Raw genomic sequence first — 22,850 nt, forward strand, 5'->3', positions numbered from 1 at the left:
ATATGGGTCCACTGAGTCTCTATATGTAGTCCTTATATTTGAGAATTTCTTTTAGGTATCCGGCATGTCCCTATATATTGAGATACTTTGAGGACTTCAATTCTAGCCCATTATAAGCTTTTTGTCCCTATATTTAGGGACTATACAATTGTAGGGACTCCATTGGAGATGCTCTTAGTTACTTGAGCTGAAGATTCTAAATGGTTATTAGGAGTGTTAAAAATCCAATCTAATATTAAAAAAAAAATTGTCAAAATTAAATGGTTCTAATTCAGCAAAAGCCTTATTGAGCTCTGGTTATAAATGTTTTTTTTTTTAACAAACAATATTATCTACTCTAAGAGGGAGAATGATGAACTTAACCTCACAATGTGGTTTAAATTTGGCTTTGGCGATAATCGAACTTAAAACCTCTTACTTACTTACAAGTAAAAAGTAATTTCATTAGATCGTAGTAATAACTGACACATAGTAAAGAAGAGGCATGGATGCCCATATAGCACATAATCCAAAGTGTTTCCTTCTCCATCTCCTGCAAAACTCATATCAGAAGCTTTGGAGCCTTAGACCTACTTTATCCTATCCGCAAATATTTCTCAAATTGTTTTACCTTTTCTTTTCAATCTAAATTGTTCTTCACGCATTTTGTTATAAATTACTGCTTGTGATAATTAGGCCTCATCCATGCTAAACCCGTGGGCTAGCTATCTGAGACTTAAAGCATCTCCTCCTGTTTTAGGAAGACAAAGACAAGGGCAGTGAAATTAATTATCTTTATTGTTCATTCTAAATAATAATTGTTTTTGTGCAAATCTAATCGTTTGAGAAGAGAAAGAACAAGGGCCAGGATAATTACTATTCTTTTTATAGGTTTTACGGACCAATGCCTGTTGCTTCATTGGGGAGAAAAAAATCATAAATATGCCAGTCAATAGAAGGAAGAACCGCCATCACAAATATATTTTTGTACGTTTTGTGCCTTGTAATTTTGTACTTGATAAGTTTATTCTTTGAAAATAAAACTCCGAGATGAGAAGTGGGCTAAACCTTACAATAGGCTAGCAATAATGTGATTCAAATTCGTTTTTTACGAGAATTTATCATTAGACTTCTCACTTACAAGTAAAAAAGAATATCACTAAACCGTACACTAAATGCTAACATTTTGATGTTAATTACAACTTATAAATACGAGTCGATTAGTTTTTAAATCAGATTCAGGTGGAGAATAAACACACATTCAATCATAACTTAGATGAGAAACAATTAAAAATAAGAATTTCTCGAACGCAACTCTGTTCTTTAGTAAGTGATTGTCAAACAAAATAAAGATAACTTGTTGATATGTTTTGTTGGCAATTGACATCTACACATGATTTTTTAAAATTTTAAATTTTGGTAAAACGTCTACACATGATTTACGACATATATTGTCATTAGGGCTGGCATTTTGAACCCGACCGGTTAACCCGATCCGACCTGACCCGTTAAAACTAATATTTGGGTGAGTGCTTAACGGGTTGGGTTGTTAACGGGTCAACCCGTTAGTCACCCATTAAGTAACGGGTCATTTTGGGTCAACCCGCGAAACCCGTTAACACCCGTTAAGAAGGACTTTTGTGTGATTTTATAGTTGGAATAGAAAACCTAGCTCTCTCTGTTCTCTCACGTTCGAACCCGACTGAGTGGCGCCGTTCTCTCCCTCATCTTCTTCCTCAAAGTTGGCTGCCGTTCACTAAGTTCTACCACCCTCTCTCCGGTAAGTTCCGATTCCCTTTCACCTCTTCTTCCATGGCGATTAATTTTCTTTTTTGCAGATTATATTTTTCGTCTTTCTCAGTTTTTGCTTGAGCTTGGTTTGAGGTGGTACTCTTCAGATGAGCTTCGAATTAATTTGGAATTAGTTGATTTGTGTTTGATGATTTCGATTGCGATTGTGATTTTGTTGTGCAAATGGTGCTTTCTGTGTGTGATTGTGCTTTTGTTCTCTTCCTTCGCAACTTAGATAGAGAGAGATCTTACCACTTCTCCATCCCATCACACACTCGATTCATACACACACACATACATACGTTATTCTTCTATCATGGGTTTGATGGTGATTGAGGAGGAGAAGCAAGCGGTGGCCAAGCCCTTCGACGAAATGGGTTTTCATTAGAATTGGGTTTTGATTAAAATACGTGTTCTGTTTTCGCATTGGAAAAAGGTCATTGCTTTTCTCTTTTGCTTTCCCTTTTTAGTTCCTTTGTTTATTGCTTATTGTTTAGAAAAAGTAAGGAAACCTCATTCTGCAGCCTACGGTTTCTTTTGCCTTTTGCCTTTTATGGGTCCTTTGTTGTTCACAAAATCAAGAACTGGTGGTGGAGATAGAGAGGGAATTTAAGATAGAGATGCTCTTCTTGTTACTTATAAATTAGAAAGTGAATGATTGATTTAGACCTACAAGCAAAAGGCGCATTCGAGTTCACAAAGTGGACTTTGTGAGAGATATTTGCTTCTACCTTTTGGTCATTGTATGTTTGGGTGTTATCTTGATTCACAAGGAAATAGATGTGTGGGCTGCAATGGCTTTCTCTTTGCTCTATATTGCTTATGTGATTGTGGTTTACGTCTCACACAAGCATCGGAAGAAAAGTGTAGAATTGAGCTGTAATTCGAGCAATGAGAGTGACTTAACTGTGCCAATTCTTAGCAGAGGAATGAGCTGCACAAGGCAGTTCTAAAGTAGTAGAAGTTAAGAAATGCTGCTCTGATCTTAGATCATCTGTTTTTTTTTACACCGACTGATTTTCATACTTGAGCTACCGCTTTATCTGCCTAGGAGATTGACTATTCCTGTTGTTTGTGAAGCAAGATGGTGTAAGCCATATGTAGTTGCTTCAGTGACACTAGCACCAGTGCTTTTGTCAACACTTTGGAACCATCAATTTGGAAATTTTAGCTTCAAGACAAAGCTTGCAATCTATATTATCGGTTTGATTTTTGGAATTACTTTTGGAACCATCAATATGGTCTTCTGCTGCAATTGATGGATATCTCGCACTCACAACTCACTTTGTTGACAAAGAATGGAAAATGCACAAAAGAATTTAAAATTTTTGTCATATGCCTCCTCCACATACTGAGGTTGCTTTGTCTGAAAAAATTAACGCCTTATTAGTTGAGTGGGGGATTGAAAAGAAACTGTTTTCCATTACTTTGGATAATGCCTCTGCAAATGATTGTTCTGTTGAGCTATTGAAGAAACAATTAAATTTTAAAGGTTTGCTATTAATGGATGGAAAGTTCTTCCACGTTCGTTGTTGTGCTCACATCCTAAACTTGATAGTCCAAGATGGATTAAAGGAAATTGATGGATCAGTGACGAAAGTTTGTGAGTGCATCAAATATATAAAGTGTTCAGAAGGGAGAAAAAATAAGTTTTTTGTTTGCGTTGCACAAGTAAGATTGGCAGGTAGTAAAAGAGGGTTGAGACAAGATGTGCCTACTAGATGGAATTCAACATATACAATGCTGGATAGTGCTATTTTCTATCGTCGTGCTTTTCTCAATTTGGCACTTGTTGATTCTAATTTTAGTTCATGTCCTTCATTGGAAGAGTGGAATAAAATGGAGAAGATTTCCAATTTCTTGGGGTATTTTTATGAAGTTACTTGCTTATTTTCTAGAACAAATTACCCTACATCAAACTTGTTTTTCCCAAAAGTGTTCAAAGTCCATTATTGTATTCAAGATGCTATGAAAGATTGTGATGATTTCATGAGACAGATGGGGAGTTATATGAATTTGAAGTTTGAAAAATATTGGTCAGAGTATAGTTTGATCCTTGCCGTTGCAGTGATTCTTGATCCTCGCTATAAATTGGAATTTGTAGAGTGGGGTTATAATAAGCTTTATGGTAAGGATTCCAGAGAGTTGAAGGATGTTAGTGGCACATTATTTTCACTCTATGGTCTTTACATAGACAAGTTCTCACATCTTCTTGTATCCAACCCAGTCAATCAAACTCCTACTCAAATAAAAGTTGGAGACAAACTTTTTGAGGTAGTATTTATATTTGTTATTCCTGTTTTTATACTTTTTATATGCATCTTTATATTGTTCGTTGACGTCATTGTTTCTATTTTGTTTTTATATGTAGGAATTTGATAATATTTACCAAGATGGGTCAACTTCAAATGAAAAAACTAAATTACATCTATATCTTGAAGAAAAGAGACTTGATAGAAAACAAGAGTTGGATATTCTTTCATGGTGGAAATTAGAGCAATTTCGTTATCCCGTACTTTCTCGTATGGTTTCTGATGTGTTAACAATTCTCATCTCAACTGTTGCCTCGGGATCAGCATTTAGTATTAGTGGTAGGGTGCTTGATCAATATCGAAGTTCTTTGTTGCCTGAAACCGTTCAAGCCTTGCTATGTACTAGAGATTGGCTTTTTGGCAAAGGAGGTAAATTTTATATTACTTTGTATTTTTTTTCTTACATAATAGATTATAATTGTTTTCCTTTTTTAACTTTTATGTTTAGCTTTAGAGAAAGAGGGTGCTGACTTGGAAGAACTCAGGACAATGCTCCAATAGTATTAGTCTTGATTAAGCATGGTATGTATTTTCACTTGTTCTTTTAAAGATATTTTCTATGATGTTTAATAATTAGGATGGATTATGCAAGAGTAATGTCTGATTTTGTATACTTGCTCATTGCTCTTGATTTTGTGGGTGTGTTGCAGATTTTTGGATGTTCGATATGCAAATTCTTCCTTGAAGTAGCGATGTAATTGGGTGGTACATCTTGGTGATGTTGAATACGGCATTGCCCCATGACTTATAGCTATGCTTCACATTTTGTAAAACCCTTATGGAGTTCTATTAATTAGTTGATTTGGAAGATTGTAGTATGATATACATACATATATATATATATATAATACATCTTGGTGATGTATATACATCAGTTATGAGACCCAAAGTCACAATCTTAAGGTCACAATTTGCATTGAGAAGTAGGCTACTCGGTTTCAGGTCACAGTGCAAAACATTTGCAGAGTGTATGTACTTCAATCCCCACAGATATATATATATATATATATATATATATATATATATAATGTTTGTAATTTTGGGTAAAAGATGTGTAATTTGTATTGGAATGCAAAATGTTAAAAAAACAAAAAACAAAAAAAATTATTAACGGATGAAATGGGTGACTTATTAGGCTTAACGGGTTGGGTTCGAGTAACGGGTCAGATTAAACCCAACCCAAATCCAATAAATCCGACCCGTTTACAGGTCTAATTGTCACGCAAGCCTTACATCTCCTCCTAGGGTTTTCAGTACTCTCAACAAACTGCCTGCTACGTTAGCATTAGCCACGGCTTTCACTAACGAATAAGAAAAGACATGTCTGCGATCCGGTAGATTCAACGGTACAGATCTTTTTTCTTTTTTGGGAAAAACAACGGTATAGATTTTTCAATCACTTTTAACTTTTTCGACTCGGCTACAGCCTGGAGCTAAAGCTGCAGCAGCCGCCTGAAGAATCTCAAAACAAACAGCAGCTTGCGTGTCAATTCCACATCCGTTCGATCAAAGTCCCACACCCTAATCCAACAACGCAAAACCCCCCACCTAACCCACACTTATCGAGAAACATACGGCCCAGAAAAATCCACGTTTATCTTCGGATTCGTTATTACCCCTCCAGATCCAACGGACCCCAACGTCTCCCTCTCTCTCCCTCCTCGTCCCCACGACGAAGCCATCCGAGATTCCCAACCCCCCGAAACTCCCGGAATGGCCGATTCGGATAACGACTCGGGAGGGCCCAACGACGTCAGCCACGGGCAGAGCGGGGAGTTGTCCGCGCGTGAGCAGGACCGCTTCCTGCCGATCGCGAACGTGAGCCGGATCATGAAGAAGGCGCTGCCGGCGAACGCAAAGATATCCAAGGACGCGAAGGAGACGCTGCAGGAGTGCGTGTCGGAGTTCATCAGTTTCGTCACTGGTGAGGCCTCCGACAAGTGCCAGAGGGAGAAGAGGAAGACGATCAACGGCGACGATTTGCTATGGGCGATGACCACGTTGGGGTTCGAGGAGTACGTGGAGCCGCTCAAGATTTATTTGCAAAAGTATCGGGAGATGGAGGGCGAGAAGAGCACCATGGGCGGCGGAGGTGGCGGCAGAGAGAAAGATAGTAGCAGCGGAGGCGGAGGTGCGGCGTCTGGCGGAGGCGGAGGCGGAGGCGGAGGCGGCGGTGTCAGCTCTGGGATAAGTGGTGATGGGTATAATGGAGGGTATGGTGGAATGGTGATGATGGGTCATCATAATCATCATCAGGGACACATGTACGGTTCTGGTGGTGGGTATCAACAGCACCATATGGGAATGGGAGGTGGAGGAGTTGGGAAGAGTGGTGGTTCAAGTGGTGGTGGTGGAGCTTCAGTTGTCAGGTGATTCTCAGGTCAAGGTAGATGCTTTACGTTGCGGATTTAATTAAGGATGATGATGACAAATTTTTAGTCTTGATCTTAATTCAGATGGTCAATTTTTCTTGTGTTTTATCTGCATGTGGAGAGAGACCTCTATGGAACGGAATTCACCGCCATCATGGAAGCCCGGGTCACGAAGGACGATGAACTAGTTCCATCTCAATCCTCTCTGTAGCTTGTAAGTGTAACTGTGGGGAAGGAAAATTATAGTGGAAGGTAAAAATGTATTTATAGCTAAAGCTAATTGACGGAGAGATGAAGGTTAAGGTGGGTGTGTCTGTAATTATATCATATCGTGAGCTGAACTTGTTGAGTTTCATTGTTTTCACTAAATCACAATTCAGTTGTTGGATATTTGGTCTTTTACAAATTCAAATCTGTTTTATTGAAATCCATGATTAGAGTAATGGTATTCTAATTTTACCTCAGTTGAAGTAATGGTCTCTTATTTTGACGTAACTTCTAAAGAAGTTGACAAAAATAATTATAGCGGCATGATCACATATTTTTAATTAAAGATTATTGCTTTAATTGAGTTAAATTTAAGTGACTATTACTATAATTTTCCCTTAAAAATTTTATAATGGCTCGGAGTATACTAAAAAAATTCCAAAATATTCGTACTGAAAAATCCCTAATGATTCATTGGATTTGCTTCTATGAAAATGGGTTGTGTTTGTGTTCTTTTGAGGAAAGGCTACTTTGAACTATGACCAAAATCGGCATTATTGTGTACCAAATAAAGAAACATCCTATGTACTTGTTTCCACGGTTGAGTATTTGGTGGCTGTACAAAGACATTGTGTCTCCTTCACTTGCTTGTCTTCCATATGGATAACTCCACCAACCAAAACCCATGTGGAGCATGACTATATGAAGTTTAGGGTGACCTGCATGTACCTCAAACAATATTGGATGCATGACCTTGCCTATTTACGAAAAAATCAACTATGTTTCGGTATTCCAATGGATCCATGGGCCTTGGTTGTGCTTCTATTGTTAAAAACATGTCGAACACTACTAGTAATGCTTCTATTGTTAGAGCACTTCCACCGGGGGTGGGATAGGCCGGCACACAACTAAAAAAATAGCCCGGCACCTAGGGAAGTCTCTCCAACCCACGAGATTATCTGGCACCCAGCCCAAACTAGTCTCCAGGCCAACCCAAAATTGACAAACCTTAGGACAGGCCCGTATGACGCCATGATGACGTCAGGGATGGAATTGGCAGCTTATCTATGGATGCAATGCAGTCGTGAAGTGTGAGTCCACCGCAGAGAGAGAGAGAGAGAGAGAGAGAGAGAGAGAGATCGTTTGAACCCGGAGAGGGATTCGAATCGCTGAGAGAAATCTAGCAGCACTGAAACCCTTGGACCCGCAAAAGCGAACAAAGGGAGAGAGATCTGAGGAGGGCTCAAGCTCTTGGCTTCAATGGTAGGACCTCGCACTATGCACCGATGCCACATGCAAGGTTATGGTTCCTTGAGCTCCAGGGATTACAAAAATAATATTTTGTATTTGATTTGTTGAAGGTTTTGAAGAGGAAGGAGAAGGAGAGCTCATGAGAGTGAGCTGGAAAAGAGAGAGAGGCAGAGAAAATAGATAGAGAAGAGAGACATCTGGTCAAATGATTGGGTAAGGAAATAGGTTTTTAAAACCTATTAAAATCATTATTTTAAAGGTCCAATTGGAGATTCATTTTATTTAATCATATTTTAATAAAATGGACTAAGCTATTTTTTGTTAGGGATTGAGATGCATTTGGCCTATTACTGTTTATTGAGTTCTATCACTGTTCACTGAATGAATAAATAGGTTCGGTGTTGGCACAAAGTCTTTAAAGGTGAAATTGCTCTTAAAGACATGTCGAATCCTGCTAGTAATGCTTCCAACTCATTTGTTCCGTACATCATGCTAACTGTAGCGGTGACAGACGGAACAAATGGCCCATGTATTTGTAAATGGGTGAGCTTGTCACTGGTAGCTTGAGTCTTGTGTTTTTTCGTAATCAACTAACTTTTAGTTTAGTGCCTCTTTTCATTTCAAAGTTCAAACAGAAAGGTTATATTAGTAACATATTTTTATTTATAGTGATTTCCATGCACTATTTGATTATTTTTTGTTATTAAATTAATTGAATTAAAGAAGAATCAAATGATAAAAATAAATAGGCCTAATCGGATAAATGGTCCCCATGGTCATAAGGTATTCGGATGATAGCTCTTGTGGTAAAAAAATTCGGATTTAAACCCCTGTAGTCTAAGTCTGTTAGGATTTATGCCCTTCTGTTAAATAATGCTGACGTGGCTACCAAATCTCTGTCACGTGGCAAAAATAATAATTTTTTTTTTTTAACCTGAATTTTTACAAAAAAAAAAAATAAAAAAAAAAGACCAACCCAGATCTGCAGAACTCCCCCCCCCCCGCCGGACTTCTTCTCCTTCTTCTTCTTATTCTTCTTCCCGCCGGAGCCCTCTCCCCGCCCGACCGTCCTCCCTCTCCTTCTTCCTTCTTCTTCTTCTTCCCGCCCCCCTCACCGGTCTCCCCGCGCGACCCTCCTCCCTCTCCCTCTTCCTTCTTCTTCTTCTTCTTCTTCCCACCGGAGCCCTCTCCCCGCGCGACCCTCCTCCCTCTCCCTCTTCCTTCTTCTTCTTCTTCTTGCTGATCTGGTTTTTTTTTTTTTTTTTTTTTTTTGTTGTAAAAATTCAGGTTTTTTCAAAAAAAAAAATTAAAAATTATTATTTTTGCCATGTGGCAGACATTTGGCAGCCACGTGGCATATATGTGGCAGCCACATCAGCATTATTTAACAGAAGGGAATAAATCCTAACAGACTTAGACCACAGGGGTTTAAATCCTAACAGACTGTGACCACAGGGGTTTAAATCTGAATTTTTTTACCACAGGGGCTATCATCCAAATAGCTTATGACCACGGGGACCATTTATCCGATTAGGCCAAATAAATATAATGTAGAAAGAGAACAAAATGTACAAGAATAATTTCTCTTTATTTAAGAATCAAAGTAACGTTCCGATGAATTAGACTTTTAAATTGGTTTTTTAAGTTGTTCAAGACATTTTACATCTTTCACCGAAGATGTTACAACTTTTGAACCCCCTAGCAAAATGGAGGAGAAAAACCAAAAAGTTCAAGGTTTCGTATTCCATATGGGTCAAGGGTTTCTATTCCTTCTAGCTAAAGGATATTAATTCCTTAATGCTTATAAATGATAACCTCTTTTAGTACCGTCGGCATTCACGCATGCATACCCAAAAGAGAGAAAAAAACGCCACAACCCAAACTCCATCATAACCTAAACGGTCATGGCCGTCGTCATGCCATTAGAGTTTCACTTACCTGACCTTGTCATCCAAAACATCATCCGAATCCTTCCCGCTAAAACCGCTGTCCGGATGAGCTTTCTTTCTAAGCAATGGGACCGCGCCTGGTGTTTGTGCTCCATATTGGATTTCGACGAGGGTAGTGATGACGAAAATCTTGATCATGATCAACACAGAAAGTTCATCAACATCTTGAAGAAGTACCTGGAACTCTTTGTGAAGGATGAGCAAAAGAAACATACATTAGATAAACTTAGGGTTCGCATGACAGGGTACCTATACAAAGAGGACGCCAAGATCGTAGATAAGTTGTTGAGTTGCTCGTTTGAGAGAAACGTCAAAGAGTTAGACATAACCCTAGGTAGATTATTTCAGAGCGATTGGGACTGGAGTCACTACTACATCATATCTCGAATGAGTTTGCTTGATGCAAAATCTTTAACTACTCTCAGTTTGAAGTACGTGAGAATAAAGAACATGGACATACATAATGAGGGGACTGTGCATATAAGTCTTCTTCCCTCTTTGAAAATTATGAGCCTCAAAACCGTGCGCTTTGAAAGTGATGCTCTATTTTTCTTAATTCAGGAGTGCCCTTCCATTGAGTACTTGTCATTAACTTCCTCCTATTTTGAAAAAGACGATAACATTAATCTTGTGAGTTCTAGTCTCAAGTTCTTGGAAGTAAAGCATTGCAATGCTCAGGTTATCGTAGTTTGGGATGCTCCAAATCTTGAATCTTTTACGTTCATTTCATTGAGCTTTTCGCTTCTTGAGAGTATAATGTTGTATGATTCCTACAACTTGAAGAATATCGATGTTCATGCTCAGCACCTAAAACGATTACATATATGGGGATGTCATGATAGTTTGAAAGCCACAATCACTGCTCCAAATCTAGTTTCTTTTGATTTCTCTGGTTATTTAAAGTCCAAAGTTTCTTTGATAGCTCCAAGCTTAAGGGAGACCACCATCTCACTGAACGAATTTTGGGACGAAGATTTACTCAACGCTTTCAACGGGCCATGGAAATATTTCCCTACACTGGCAGATTTGCTTAAGGAGTTTTCTTGCTCAGAAAATGTGACCCTCATTGCTTGCAATTTTAAGGTACGTACGTATCCCTTTTTGCTTTCATCAGTCTACGTTGTGCAGTTATATGTTGAAAAATTCCACTTTTTGGATTTCTAATTTGTTGATTGTGAATTTGGTGTAGGTTGTAATCTTTCCAGATGAATTCAGACACACCTTCTCTTCGCCATTGCCTGGTCTCATAAAGTCCCTTCGGCTCATGGCGCTTAATCCTCCAAGAACTGAGACAGAATATTCTGACACGATAAACTCCTTGTGTTGGGTTGCTCCTTCTGCAGAGACAATTTTTCCACAGTTAGTTGACGTTGATCCACTGGATGCTTTTTGACCCTATGTTTGGATGAGGATTTGCAAATACCAAGAGATTGAGGATATATTGTTAGAGATGAACTATGAAGATTGACTTTTTTCAAGTAGTTATTTGTGAATCCACCATCTGCATCATATCCATTTATCTACTCGGTTTATATCCCTTTATATAATCTTTCTGCACAGCATATATGCATATATGCTTAGTCTAAAATTCCTTGGTATATGCCTTCACCTTTTTTTTTTTTTTTTTGGGGGGGGGGGGGGAGGGGGGAAGATAAAGACATGAATTTCTCAACCCAAACAAATAAAACAAGAAGAAATAAGGTTGGGTGGCATCTTGGTATACATCAATGAAATAAGGTTGATTGGGCTCCGTAGCCAAAATTTAATGAGCATATATTCTTGTTATCTTCAAGTTGAAGACTTCTACGCTCAATTCTAGGCTATAGTTGGATAAAATTAAGTCCAAGCTAACTATATAAAGTTTTACCGCTTAAGATGAAACTTAGAAGACACGATATGTTGGAAAATTATCTAATTTATTAACCCTAGTCTTAACATCTGTGACTTTACCAAACAAAAATTGCGTCATCCAAGGAGCCCTAGTTCACTTTGTAGCAAGGATCTAAAAGACGTTAAGCGTTATTCGGGCGGCAGACTGGGGTCTAGCGCCTAGATGGGACCTATGGGGATTTACTTAAATTTATTATATATTGTGTAAATGAGAATTGCTGTAAAATGAAAGTTATCGATTTTCTGTCTAAATGAGAATTGCTGCAAAATGAAAGTTATCGATTTTTTTTCTAAGTGAGAATTGCACCCTATGCGGGCGCTTAAGCGAGTATAGGCGTACTTTCTTAATTTTCAAATGCCTAGGGACTAATTGGGAGGCGGCGGCAAACATAAATTTTTAAAACAGTGCTTTCTAATGCATATTTAAGGACTTAGCAAGTTTTATGAAGTTTTGAAGAGTTTTATTAAAGCCTTTCTTGATTTTTCTTTTCCTGTGGCCTTTTCTTCTTCTAATAAATTTTCAAACATTGGGCCTTCTAATTATCAATATCCTTGTATTAAAAAAGGTTACCAATAGTCAACGAATAATGGTTGAGTTGGTAAGGATTGTTCTGTTTGTTAGACAAATATTTAGTTTCGAATCCCACTGCAAACAATCCTTTTTGGTCAGTGATCTGTAAACCAAAAAAGGACTAAGACCCCCTTTTAAATCCTCAAAGAGACTTACGGTATGAGCTTCCCCTCCCTCTAAACTTTTTCAAAAAAAAAAAAAAATATATATATATATATCCTATGGTGTGGCCCCATACATCATTTAACTTCAATAAGGTCCTACAATATATACCTACACCCACTAAACAAGCAAATAATCACCTACCTTAAGTTCCTTTTTTCTGTACAGAAGTTCATTAACTTATTCAATCTTCAGCTGAACAGGTTGCGTTAATATATTCATAGTGTGAGGATAGCTTAAGTTAATATATATTCACACAAGAAATGGACCGTTGGAACATGAAAAATGCCAACAAAAGAAAATTAATTTAACTTGTTAGAGAGAAGACAATGCCACCATTAAAAATATGAACAGCCTGGATCCAACACAAGTCTGAAAATAAAATGCTAACCATCATAATATTATTGAATTCTTTTTTATACATTTATATATTTTGTGTATTTGTATTTTTTGTTACGGAGATCAAACATCGCTGTCCATGTTGTCCCTCAATTTCTTTCTTCAAACCAGTCTGGCTTTTCTGGAATACACTTCTGCCGACACATGTTGGCTTAATTTTATTCCGTTTTATTTGTCTTTTTGCTAATCAGGATTATTATATAGCGTAATCACCTCATGCATGAGCATAATTACTTGCTTGGCAATATGCATGAGGACAATGATGTAGCCATTTTATCTGCTTTAAGTTTCTAATCAAAATTATCTTTTGACATCCCATTTGTTCAAATTTAGTGACCCATAGGCCATATGGGAAGACAAAGTCCTTAATTATATTCAAATCTGTGTGATTAACCAGATTAATCTATGGAAAATTATGTATCTACTAATTCAATCTTTTCTGTCTCTTACTAATTTATTCACCCCCCATCGCTTTCGTGTTTCAACCAATATGGTTCAATTACAGCTTCAAAGCAATCATTGCTCTTTTTAGGAACTTAAACATGCATTTGAGAGTTGACCCTCACTCTCTTGGCAATGTTGTTGTTAACTCTAGTGTGTGGTGACCACTAGGTGATTTACCTTTTATCAAGAGAATGACTTACCTATATTTTTAGTATGCAACTACGACACTTTAGACTGATAGCACGATGTTGTTTATTTGAACTCACCTAACATTACATTATTAACCCGAATGCCACATATGTGTTTCTAGCTACGCATATGCAAGGCATGAGAAAAGAACTTTCATATAACGAAGATGTCACTATAATGGTATATTAAGTTAACCCCGCACTATTGTGTGTGAAATTTAAAATGCATGACAATGCGTAATTGACTAAACATACCTTCACAATACATCTCTATTTTAAGTAAATTTCTCTCTAAAATGAATCAGTTATTACATGTGGGAGCATGAGTGGCTGATATTACCATAATTATTTTGTGGTTCATTGCAATATTTAACCTTTACTCGGCCAGATATTGCTTATGCCGTCAATACAGTTTGTCAATTCATGTCCTCACAAACTGAAACTCATTTTGGGGCTGTGAAATGAATTCTGCGTTACTTGCAAGGGACAATACATACTGGCATCATGTATTCTGCAGCTACAAGTCCACAGTTAAATGCATTTTCATATTCTGATTGGGCAGCCGATTTGAATACAAGGCGATCTGTTACTGGTTATGTCTTATTTTTAGGCAATAATCCCATTTCATGGCAGTCTAAAAAGCAAACTTCAGTGTCTCGCAGTTCAACAGAAGCTGAGTATAAAGCCTTAGCTCATACTGCAGATGATATAGCTTGGGTCAGAAATATACTCAAGAATCTATGAGTGTTTTTATGTCATCCACCAAGTCTTCATTGTGATAACATGTCTGCTATTGCCCTTAGTGCAAATCCAGTTTTTCATTCACGTATTAAACATCTTGATACCGATTTTCACTTTGTTAGGGAACGAGTACAGCAAGGTGATTTGGAGATGTTATATGTTCCCACAGAAGATCAGATTGCAAACATATTGACCAAAGGATTACATAGTCCTTCTTTTGTAAAACACTTTCACAATCTCAAACTCGGAGATCCTAGTTGAGCTTGAGGGGGGATGTTGAATGTAATGTGCCATGTCAGCATAAGTTGGAGTGCCATGTAAGCAAGGCAGTTAGAAAGATTGTTAAGAGTCGGTTATATAGTTAGAGTAGTTGCTTAGATATTAAGTGTTGAAGGAATATATATAGCAACTACAGCTATACAATTGTACTCATTCAATATCATCAATAGACAACATTTCATCTCTCTCTCTCTCTCTCTTATTTCTTATCACTTGTTCTTAGTTCTTGCTCTGCTTTTGTGCGTTCTTCTGCATATTGTAAGAACTGTTATCATTAATATATAGGGGCAGAGCTATAAGGTGACCGGGATGATCGTAGGCCCACCCTGACATTTTTTTCACGCAGAAAAGTTATGTTATGCTTATGAATTTCAAGGTATTATGTAGGCTCAGGGCCTCAATCCAACCTTTTTACTCTAATTTCTTTCATCGAGTTTGATATGAGGTTGGTGGCTCCTATAGAGTTAAGGTAATATGTTGCTTATGAGCTTTGAGGACTTTGGTCTGGGGCACAGTGTAGGGAGAAAGGAAGAAAGTCATAGAGGCTTGGAGTTTAGGTTTAAGGAAGAGGATGATGAGCACAACACCTTACCGGACTCAAACAATGTTAGTCGGTTGCTCACCATACGGCAAAATAATTTTTGTAAAATCAGGAGAGCGTTTCAGATTGAAACATTTGGATCCCTCCTAGATTAAAATTCTAGCTCCACAATCTCATAAACTTACAATTATATAAATGCAACTATCATCCCAAGGACCCACCACTACATCATATGCCCTCATCCCTACCTAAACCAAGCTGGCACCACTTTGAGGGACCATATACACCACAATACAGCACTACAAGTCTACAACACTACATGCTCATCACATATAACCACACATCTCCTCCTTCTTTTCATTCCCCTTCTTTGCCCTTAAACCCACCTTCAATTCTCCTCTACATTTCACAATGCAGAAACCACCAGCCCTCACCGCCACCCTAGCCCTGTCTGCCCTCTTCCTCTTCCTCCTGTCCTCGACGTCCCAAGCGCACAACATTACGCGCATACTCGACCAGCACCCCTCCCTCTCCACCTTCAACCACTACCTCAGCCTCACCCACCTCGCCACCGAGATCAACCGCCGTCAGACCATCACTGTCCTCACCCTCGACAATGCCGCCATGTCATCCCTCATTTCCAAAGGACTCTCGGTATACACCATAAAAAATGTGCTCTCCCTCCATGTCCTTGTTGATTACTTTGGCGCAAAGAAACTTCACCAGCTCACCCATGGCACCACCTTGGCTAGCAGCATGTTCCAAGCCACTGGGGTGGCGGCCGGGACCTCTGGGTACGTGAACATAACCAACCTCAAAGGCGGTAAAGTCGGGTTCGGAGCTGAAGACAATGGTGGGACACTCAATTCCTTCTATGTGAAGTCTGTGCTGGAGATGCCATACAACATCTCTGTCTTGCAAATCAGTCAGGTATGCATATTTTAACTGAAATTTTGATATAATTATCCAAATTAACGCTATAACCCTAATGTTATGATAATTAGCAAAGGAAAACTAAAGTCAAAGAAAAGTATCAATTTTATTTTTTGTATATTGTTAATGTGTGATTTTTGTCACTCAGTACTATGGTTCGGTGGTATTTATCTTCCCTTGGAAATGAGAGGTTTCGAATTCGATACCAAATTAGGCTGCCCATTGTGTAGTTTAGCCAAACTTCACCTCCCCTAGTATAAAAATATCAATGTATTAAAAAATATATATGATTTTTATTAATTAGGATGTTATATAAGTCTTTTTTATCAATAGTTTAATTTGATGGTCTACTACGATAATGTGTTAAGCCTCGGTTGGGTCCGCTTTTAAATTCATTGAAAATGTTTTTTTTTTCGAAAATATGCTTTTAAAATCAATCTTAATTAATGTCTGATGGTAAAGGCTAGACTATATGATTGTTTTTCATATTTAAAAAATAATAATAATTCAACCATTTCTTGAAATTTATATTCTTATTTGATATGAAGAAATACAAAAGTTCAAAATAATACACATTTAATTTTGTCCACTGGACATGTACAGCCACTGCCCATAAATAAATATATAGAATTAGTCCAAATTATTGCCATCACTAAAAAAAGTTGAGATATACGAGTGCAAGTTGCCATGTTACTCCACCGACAAAAATCAGATTTTGAAAAAGAAAGGAAAAGAGAAAATGTGTCCCTTGAAAATTAGAATATTTTGTGTGTTTTTTTTTTCAACTTGTAGTTCATTAATGTCTATTTGTTTCTAAACACGGTCATATATGATCGACTTAATTTTACGTGCATTGAGAAAAAGGATTGAATCAAATTGTGTAAGGGGTTAACATATTTACGAAATTGTCGATATTTTTTTATCAAAATATTTTAAAAATTAAGGATTGATATTGAAATGTGTGAAATGTAAACTTCATTTTATATCAGTGAGATATAAAAAAATTAATGAATATCGATTATATTTACCAATTCACTACAAAAATTTTGCCACAACCTACCACCTATTTCGAACTTTTGATTATTTTTTTTTTTGTTATTTTGAAACTTTTGTCTAATTTCGATTATATCTGAATGAGTTAATATACTTACCCATTGCAAATTTTCATAATTCCGTTGAAGACAATCGATATCCGTATCGATATATCCATCGATATTTTTATAAATTTGTATATCTATACTTTTATCTATATTGATATTTTAAACTCTTCTTTTGACTCAATTTTATAGAAGAAAAATATTAGTTAAAGTTGAGAGAAAAATTGGTTGACAATATAACATGAAACGTTCAGGCATTAACTTCTGCTGAAGCCGAGGCGCCAACTGCCGGACCAAGCCAGCTGAATCTAACGGCCATCATCTCAAAGCAAGGCTGCAAAGCCTTCGCCGACTTGCTCATCGCTGCCGGAGCCGACTCCACCTTCGAGACCAACATCGACGGCGGCTTGACGGTCTTCTGCCCGACGGACTCTGTCGTCAACGCCTTCCTCCCCAAGTATAAAAATCTAACGGCGTCCCAGAAGGTGTCGCTGCTGCTCTACCACGGTGTCCCCGTCTACCAGTCCCTCCAGGATCTCAAGTCCAACAACGGTCTCGTCAACACGCTCGCCACCGACAAGGCGAAGAAGTTCGAGTTCACGGTTCAGAATGACGGCGAGGTCGTAAGTTTGGAGACGCAGGTGGTGACGGCGAAGATCACGGGGACGGTGATTGATCAGGAGCCGTTGGTGGTTTATAAGGTGAACAAGGTTTTGCAGCCGACGGAACTGTTTAAGGAGACGGTGGCTCCCGCGCCGAAGGAGGTGGCGGCGGGGCCGGCTGATGCGCCGTCGGATGATACGCCGGCGGATCAGACGGCTGATAGTGAGAAGAATGGAGTTGCGGGATTGGACGGTGGGAGATTGGTCACGGTTATTTTGAGTTTTTGTGTTGGGGTTTTGCTTATGTGATTGGTTTGGGAAGGGTATGTTTTGTGGGAAATTGAATTTTGTTTTTTGTTTTTATTTTAATTTAATCCAGTGAATAATGAATTGTAAAGATGTATTGTGCTATACAATTATTTTGCATGTTATACCATTTAAATACAGAAAGAATATTGTTGTGAAGAGTACTTAAGGTGTATAATGATTTGCACAATGAAGAAATTCACGTATTAAAGATATTGTACTGGTATTGTGAATGCAAATTTCGTATAAGGTTAGATTGACGACCCTGTTAGCTTAATTCATGAACACCTATAAAGATATTGAAGGTATCCGCTAAATGGCCCGTTAATGTCTAAGTAAAAAAAGTAGTTTGAGAGAAAACAAATAGAGAGAATTCTGAGTAATAAGTGGCAATTACTGATTTCCATGTTCTAAGGCAGCACAAGTGCATGCGCAGTTCTGTAGTGTTTGGAGCTCCTAAAGCAGCACGTAGTTGGTCATACATTTATTAACTCTAAAAATTTCTTAAGTGTTTGAATGTTACATCAATTTATGGCTTACTATAAAACCAACTGCGCAGGTGTTTTCTTCCTAAAAATAAGTGCTTTTGCAGTCCTAAGTGTTTGAAAGTCCTAAAGCAGCACACATTCTGTTACTGGTCAGTTTATTCTTCAATTCCAACAGAAGAGAAAGTGAATTTTCACGAAACCATGCTCATGTATGAAGGCCCTTGCTAGCGATCGGAACTCCGTCCCATCGCGAATTGTTTCGAAGACATGGAAAGAGAGCTAAAACAAAGGAAGTTTGAAACTAAAGAATAACTCTCCCTTCTCCCTCGTTTGCTGCTGCAGCTTCTCTCTGTTATAAGAGCTGAAAGTCCAAGTCTGGCAATTATTTGGCAGCTACAACTTGTTTGTAATTGTAGCAGGTGAAAGTTTTCCTACTTTTTTTGTTTTTTTTTTTTTCACTTCCATCACTTCTTGTCTTCACACATGGATGAAACTCTCCTTCTTTTATAATTTAGTGAAAAATTACTGCAAGTTGCTACTGCCTCTCATTGCTCTCAGCTCTTCCTCCGTTCATAGAAGCTAGAAGTCCGACTTATGCATTTTTTGGGCAACTGCTACAGTTTCCTTAGAGCATGTCACTGTTTCGAGCACAGAATGATACAGTGAATAAATTATCATCAAATTTGTATATGTTACACTAGACACAATTTGGAGAGAATTTCATGAAGTCGTTTTAAGTTGATCACTTTAAGTTGACTTTTTGAGGCCTACAATCTAACTGAAGACCATGCGAATCTGAACATCTATTGGTGTGGGATGAACTGGGAATTCTACAGAGATTACATTGGCACCAATTTTGGATATGTTTGAGTAGAAACAGTTTAAAACCACTTTCATGAAGAAACTCGTTGCTTAAGTAATGAAGAAAATTTACACATACTCATGAGTCGAGAGATTATTTCAAAACAAAAACAAAACCAAAAAGCCAAAAATAAAAATTACATTACCAAAGAAAAGAAGAAAAACGAAATACAACCTAAATACCCAAACTCCATTTTTTACATGACATCAACACCATTACTCATACATCCCATGTCTATTCCCCAATCATTTACTATTTTCCAAATAAGGAGTGAAGAAATGAATATCACCAAGTCGATCATTAGTTGGTGAATTCCCACCATACACCAAAAGGCCTTCTTTCCCCTCCCACTCACCACGGGCGAACGCACACCAACCGCGAGGCCCGGGATGATGGTCCGAGCCCAGGCCATCATCCCACCTCTTCCACAGCAATGTTTCGGTGTCCAATGCATAAACCTCAGCAGCAAATTTCCCAGCACCCAAGTGGCCCAAGTCACTTGGGTCCACTTCACCGCCGTATATGATTATGTATTTACCAATTGTTACGGTAGAAAATACGCTCCGAGCTGTTGGTTTCTCGCCACTTGTCTCAACTTGGGCCCACTTACCCTGGGCTGGATCAAAGATGTGTACATCATCCACTTCCTCTCCAGCAAAGCCATACACAACCCATATTTTCCCTTGGACCTCTAGCAGGCCCGGCCCACCCCTCCCCTTCAAACTGTCACCCGGATTTGGGTATTGCATCCACTTTTGATCAACAACATTGTAGGCCCATAGATCATTGAGGCGACCGGCGACACCACATCCACCAAATATGTATACATGGCGGTCATCGGAGGTGACTGAGTGGTAACTCCGGTGAGGGGGCCCAGTGTCCCCACTTGAAATTAGAGTCCACTTGTTTGTGGATGTGTCAAAGGAATAGAGCTCATTGAGTTCATTGTGTTCATAATCCCTACCTCCAAATACATAAATAGTTTCTCCAACAGCTACCAGTGTCACACCAACACGTGGAGGCGGGACATCCCCGGTTCCTTCTATCACAGACCACGTCAGCTCCTTGATGTTGAACACGTGGAGCTTGTTGTCGACCGGGACACGTGGCGTGAATTCGCCTCCGAAAACATAGGCCTTCTGTCCTACTAGGGTAATGGCATGTGAGCTTCTTGCTCCAGGACCAGTCCCCTTTTGATCAAGCTGACACAATGATACAGATTTACAAATGGACACAAGTAAGATAACTTTGTAATGAATAACACCATTTGTTTCATATTTTTAAACTATATTTTTCATATAATTTTATGAAGGAAAAAATTGGACAAATGCAGAAGAAACCTTCAGTGGCGTTATAATGGATCTAACCAAGTAAATGGAAATAAGCAAATAAGGGTAGTGGCATTCACACACCCCTTTCTACCTTCCACACACTTTTGTTAATTTTTATATTTCGATATTCTTCAATTCATTCGATCCGAAAGCAAGAAATCGGGAGAGGTGTGGGAGAGGTAAAAATGAGTGTGTAGATAGCAATATCCACAAATAATATGTTAACATTGTGGGGAAATGGAAGTCATGCTAGCATCAGAGTCACATGTTGCAACAAGCAATATACCAATTGAGATCACACCACATGTTATAATCTGACGATGTAGAAGAGATTCTACCGTATGACTTGGTGTATATATTGACGTAATGGATGAGATATTCACATGGGGGTTCAAAATTTCTTATGTTGTGAGTCTAAACATGTAAAGATTCTACCTTAAACGCTCTTCGGGTCACCTCAAGTGGGTGTTTGCAGGATGATGAGTTAGGATTAAGATGAAGAGTTTGATTTTCTTCCAATGTAACCAAAAACAGAGTATATCTACCAGAAAAAGCAACAAACTTCTAACTGAGGGCTGGTTTGGTATTGCTGTGCTTTGAAAAAAAGCTGTTGTGAGAATAAGCGGCTGTGCTGTGAGAATAAGCGGCTGTGAAATAAAGCCAGTAGAGTGTTTGGTAAACTTTTTTGTGAAAGTGCTTTTGGAAAAAAAAGCAGGATGATAGTGTGTCTTTTCATTAAAGGAGCACTGTAGCTCTGTGTGCTTTGAAAAAACTGGCTTTTTTTCAAAGCAGCAAATAGCAGCTTCAGCTTTTCCTTTGATTTTCAGCTTATTCTCACAGCAGCTTCCAAAATAAGCCCTTTTTTTTCAGTTTACCAAACACAAAAATGACCCTCAGCTTTTTTTCACAGTGGCTTTTTTTAAAATCACCTCATTCCCAAACGGGGCCTTACAAAGGAGAAGAGAGAAATAAAATAAAAAAAAAAAGATATATATGCACCACACAGAGATTGGATAAGCATTTGATGATAAAATATAGTACCACTGTAATTAGGGTTTCATTTCATCAAATTTTGAGAGATTAATCTTTGAAATTAAGCTGGGGATCTAAATAAAACACACGTTGAAAGGAAATTAGTGAAAGGGAACGGACCTTGATCCATTTGCCTTGAACCAGAGACATTGCTGGAGAAGTCTCACTCGCTCTTGAAACTCTGTTTTGGTGGCTTTCTCAAATGCCTGGATATCTGTTGGAACAGACTCTACCTTGTACATATATATATACACATATACATACACACACATGTATTCGTATCATATGTATATCGTGACAAATTCTCGGTGACAAATTCTCGTCGTTTTCAATGTCTTAGTGCTCTAGTTCGGTTAAGTTGCATTTCTTGCCCTCGTATTTTGATTCAATTTCCAATTTGGTTAATATTACTTTAATATTCACGGTTTTAGCTCCGTAGTTTGGTGCAGTTTACAATCGAGTCCAAATATTAAATTATGCTGAATTTGAACGTTAGATTCAAAGCTTTAAATAATATACAACTACCACACGTGAGGGCATTTTGTTCTCCCCACATTTGCAATCGACTCAGGCCTTAATCATATCGTTCTGTTTTTTTTCTTAACAATTTTAGACTTGTAGGACTTAATTGCTAACTAAACAAAACAACGGGATTCAAATTTCGAAAACTAAAGGGATGGGGATCAAATTGGAAAATGGCTCCAGTTAGAGGACTAAAAATGCGACTTGACCTTGAGACTAAAGGCATGGAATGTACCTTCTCATATTATATTTTATAAGGTAGTGGATTTGGATGAAAGATCTGTTTTGTTTTTTTGTTTTTTGTTGGAAAAGAATCATTTAATCAAACTGCCTCGTATATTTAAATATTTTGTGAAATCAAATCTAACCTCCCCTGGTAGAACTCGTTATTATTTTCTTTTAACTTTTCTGGGGCAGTTTTATTTTTTATTTTTATGACATCAATGTATTTTAGAACCATTGGAGGTAGAAGTTTAAGGTTGTATTTTTCAAATAAGAATGAATATTAAAATAAAAAAAAGAGAGTAATGTAATGTCTACTTGTTGCACTATATGACATGCTATTTAATTTATGTTATCAAATTTTGATTTGGAGAGATTT

The 22,850-nt window shown here is 38.0% G+C and overlaps 5 protein-coding genes across 5 annotated transcripts; 4 read left to right on the forward strand and 1 right to left on the reverse strand.

Moving 5' to 3' along the window:
* The first annotated feature begins 3,768 nt into the window (after nucleotides 1–3,768).
* Nucleotides 3,769–4,767, forward strand: LOC139193345 (zinc finger BED domain-containing protein DAYSLEEPER-like). Its single transcript, XM_070816339.1, has 3 exons — nucleotides 3,769–4,044; nucleotides 4,142–4,451; nucleotides 4,733–4,767. Exons 1-3 carry the CDS (start codon nucleotides 3,769–3,771, stop codon nucleotides 4,765–4,767), a joined length of 621 nt encoding a protein of 206 aa, XP_070672440.1.
* A 933-nt stretch (nucleotides 4,768–5,700) lies between these two features.
* On the forward strand, nucleotides 5,701–6,842 carry LOC103405047 (nuclear transcription factor Y subunit B-3-like). The gene is made up of 2 exons (XM_008344017.4): nucleotides 5,701–6,468; nucleotides 6,576–6,842. Exon 1 carries the CDS (start codon nucleotides 5,796–5,798, stop codon nucleotides 6,453–6,455), a length of 660 nt encoding a protein of 219 aa, XP_008342239.3. The 5' UTR covers nucleotides 5,701–5,795; the 3' UTR covers nucleotides 6,456–6,468; nucleotides 6,576–6,842.
* Nucleotides 6,843–9,816: 2,974 nt separating this feature from the next.
* LOC139193346 (putative FBD-associated F-box protein At5g56700) lies at nucleotides 9,817–11,254 on the forward strand. The gene is made up of 2 exons (XM_070816340.1): nucleotides 9,817–10,944; nucleotides 11,051–11,254. The coding sequence occupies exons 1-2, from the start codon at nucleotides 9,817–9,819 to the stop codon at nucleotides 11,252–11,254; spliced, it is 1,332 nt and encodes a 443-aa protein (XP_070672441.1).
* A 4,061-nt stretch (nucleotides 11,255–15,315) lies between these two features.
* On the forward strand, nucleotides 15,316–18,178 carry LOC103405048 (fasciclin-like arabinogalactan protein 2). Its single transcript, XM_008344018.4, has 2 exons — nucleotides 15,316–16,006; nucleotides 17,361–18,178. The coding sequence occupies exons 1-2, from the start codon at nucleotides 15,488–15,490 to the stop codon at nucleotides 18,015–18,017; spliced, it is 1,176 nt and encodes a 391-aa protein (XP_008342240.1). The 5' UTR covers nucleotides 15,316–15,487; the 3' UTR covers nucleotides 18,018–18,178.
* A 1,215-nt stretch (nucleotides 18,179–19,393) lies between these two features.
* Nucleotides 19,394–22,026, reverse strand: LOC103417202 (thiohydroximate-O-sulfate sulfur/sulfate-lyase (nitrile-forming) NSP5-like). The gene is made up of 2 exons (XM_029097539.2): nucleotides 21,848–22,026; nucleotides 19,394–20,566 (listed from the first exon to the last, which is right to left on the reverse strand). Exons 1-2 carry the CDS (start codon nucleotides 21,875–21,877, stop codon nucleotides 19,610–19,612), a joined length of 987 nt encoding a protein of 328 aa, XP_028953372.2. The 5' UTR covers nucleotides 21,878–22,026; the 3' UTR covers nucleotides 19,394–19,609.
* Between the last annotated feature and the right edge of the window lie 824 nt (nucleotides 22,027–22,850).

The sequence above is a fragment of the Malus domestica genome, chromosome 17 (genome assembly GCF_042453785.1).
Source record: "Malus domestica chromosome 17, GDT2T_hap1".
In the NCBI taxonomy this organism is placed as follows: domain Eukaryota; kingdom Viridiplantae; phylum Streptophyta; class Magnoliopsida; order Rosales; family Rosaceae; genus Malus; species Malus domestica.

Excerpts from the sequence above, each read along its gene's own strand:
- LOC139193345 (XM_070816339.1), top strand. The coding sequence starts at position 3,769 with ATGGGGAGTTATATGAATTTGAAGTTTGAAAAATATTGGTCAGAGTAT. Across the intron at positions 4,045-4,141 it reads TTGGAGACAAACTTTTTGAG|GAATTTGATAATATTTACCA; the intron begins GTAGTATTTATA and ends TTTTATATGTAG. Across the intron at positions 4,452-4,732 it reads TTGGCTTTTTGGCAAAGGAG|ATTTTTGGATGTTCGATATG; the intron begins GTAAATTTTATA and ends GGTGTGTTGCAG.
- LOC103405047 (XM_008344017.4), top strand. The coding sequence starts at position 5,796 with ATGGCCGATTCGGATAACGACTCGGGAGGGCCCAACGACGTCAGCCAC.
- LOC139193346 (XM_070816340.1), top strand. The coding sequence starts at position 9,817 with ATGGCCGTCGTCATGCCATTAGAGTTTCACTTACCTGACCTTGTCATC. Across the intron at positions 10,945-11,050 it reads TCATTGCTTGCAATTTTAAG|GTTGTAATCTTTCCAGATGA; the intron begins GTACGTACGTAT and ends AATTTGGTGTAG.
- LOC103405048 (XM_008344018.4), top strand. The coding sequence starts at position 15,488 with ATGCAGAAACCACCAGCCCTCACCGCCACCCTAGCCCTGTCTGCCCTC. Across the intron at positions 16,007-17,360 it reads CTGTCTTGCAAATCAGTCAG|GCATTAACTTCTGCTGAAGC; the intron begins GTATGCATATTT and ends TGAAACGTTCAG.
- LOC103417202 (XM_029097539.2), bottom strand. The coding sequence starts at position 21,877 with ATGTCTCTGGTTCAAGGCAAATGGATCAAG. Across the intron at positions 20,567-21,847 it reads TTCAAGGCAAATGGATCAAG|CTTGATCAAAAGGGGACTGG; the intron begins GTCCGTTCCCTT and ends TCATTGTGTCAG.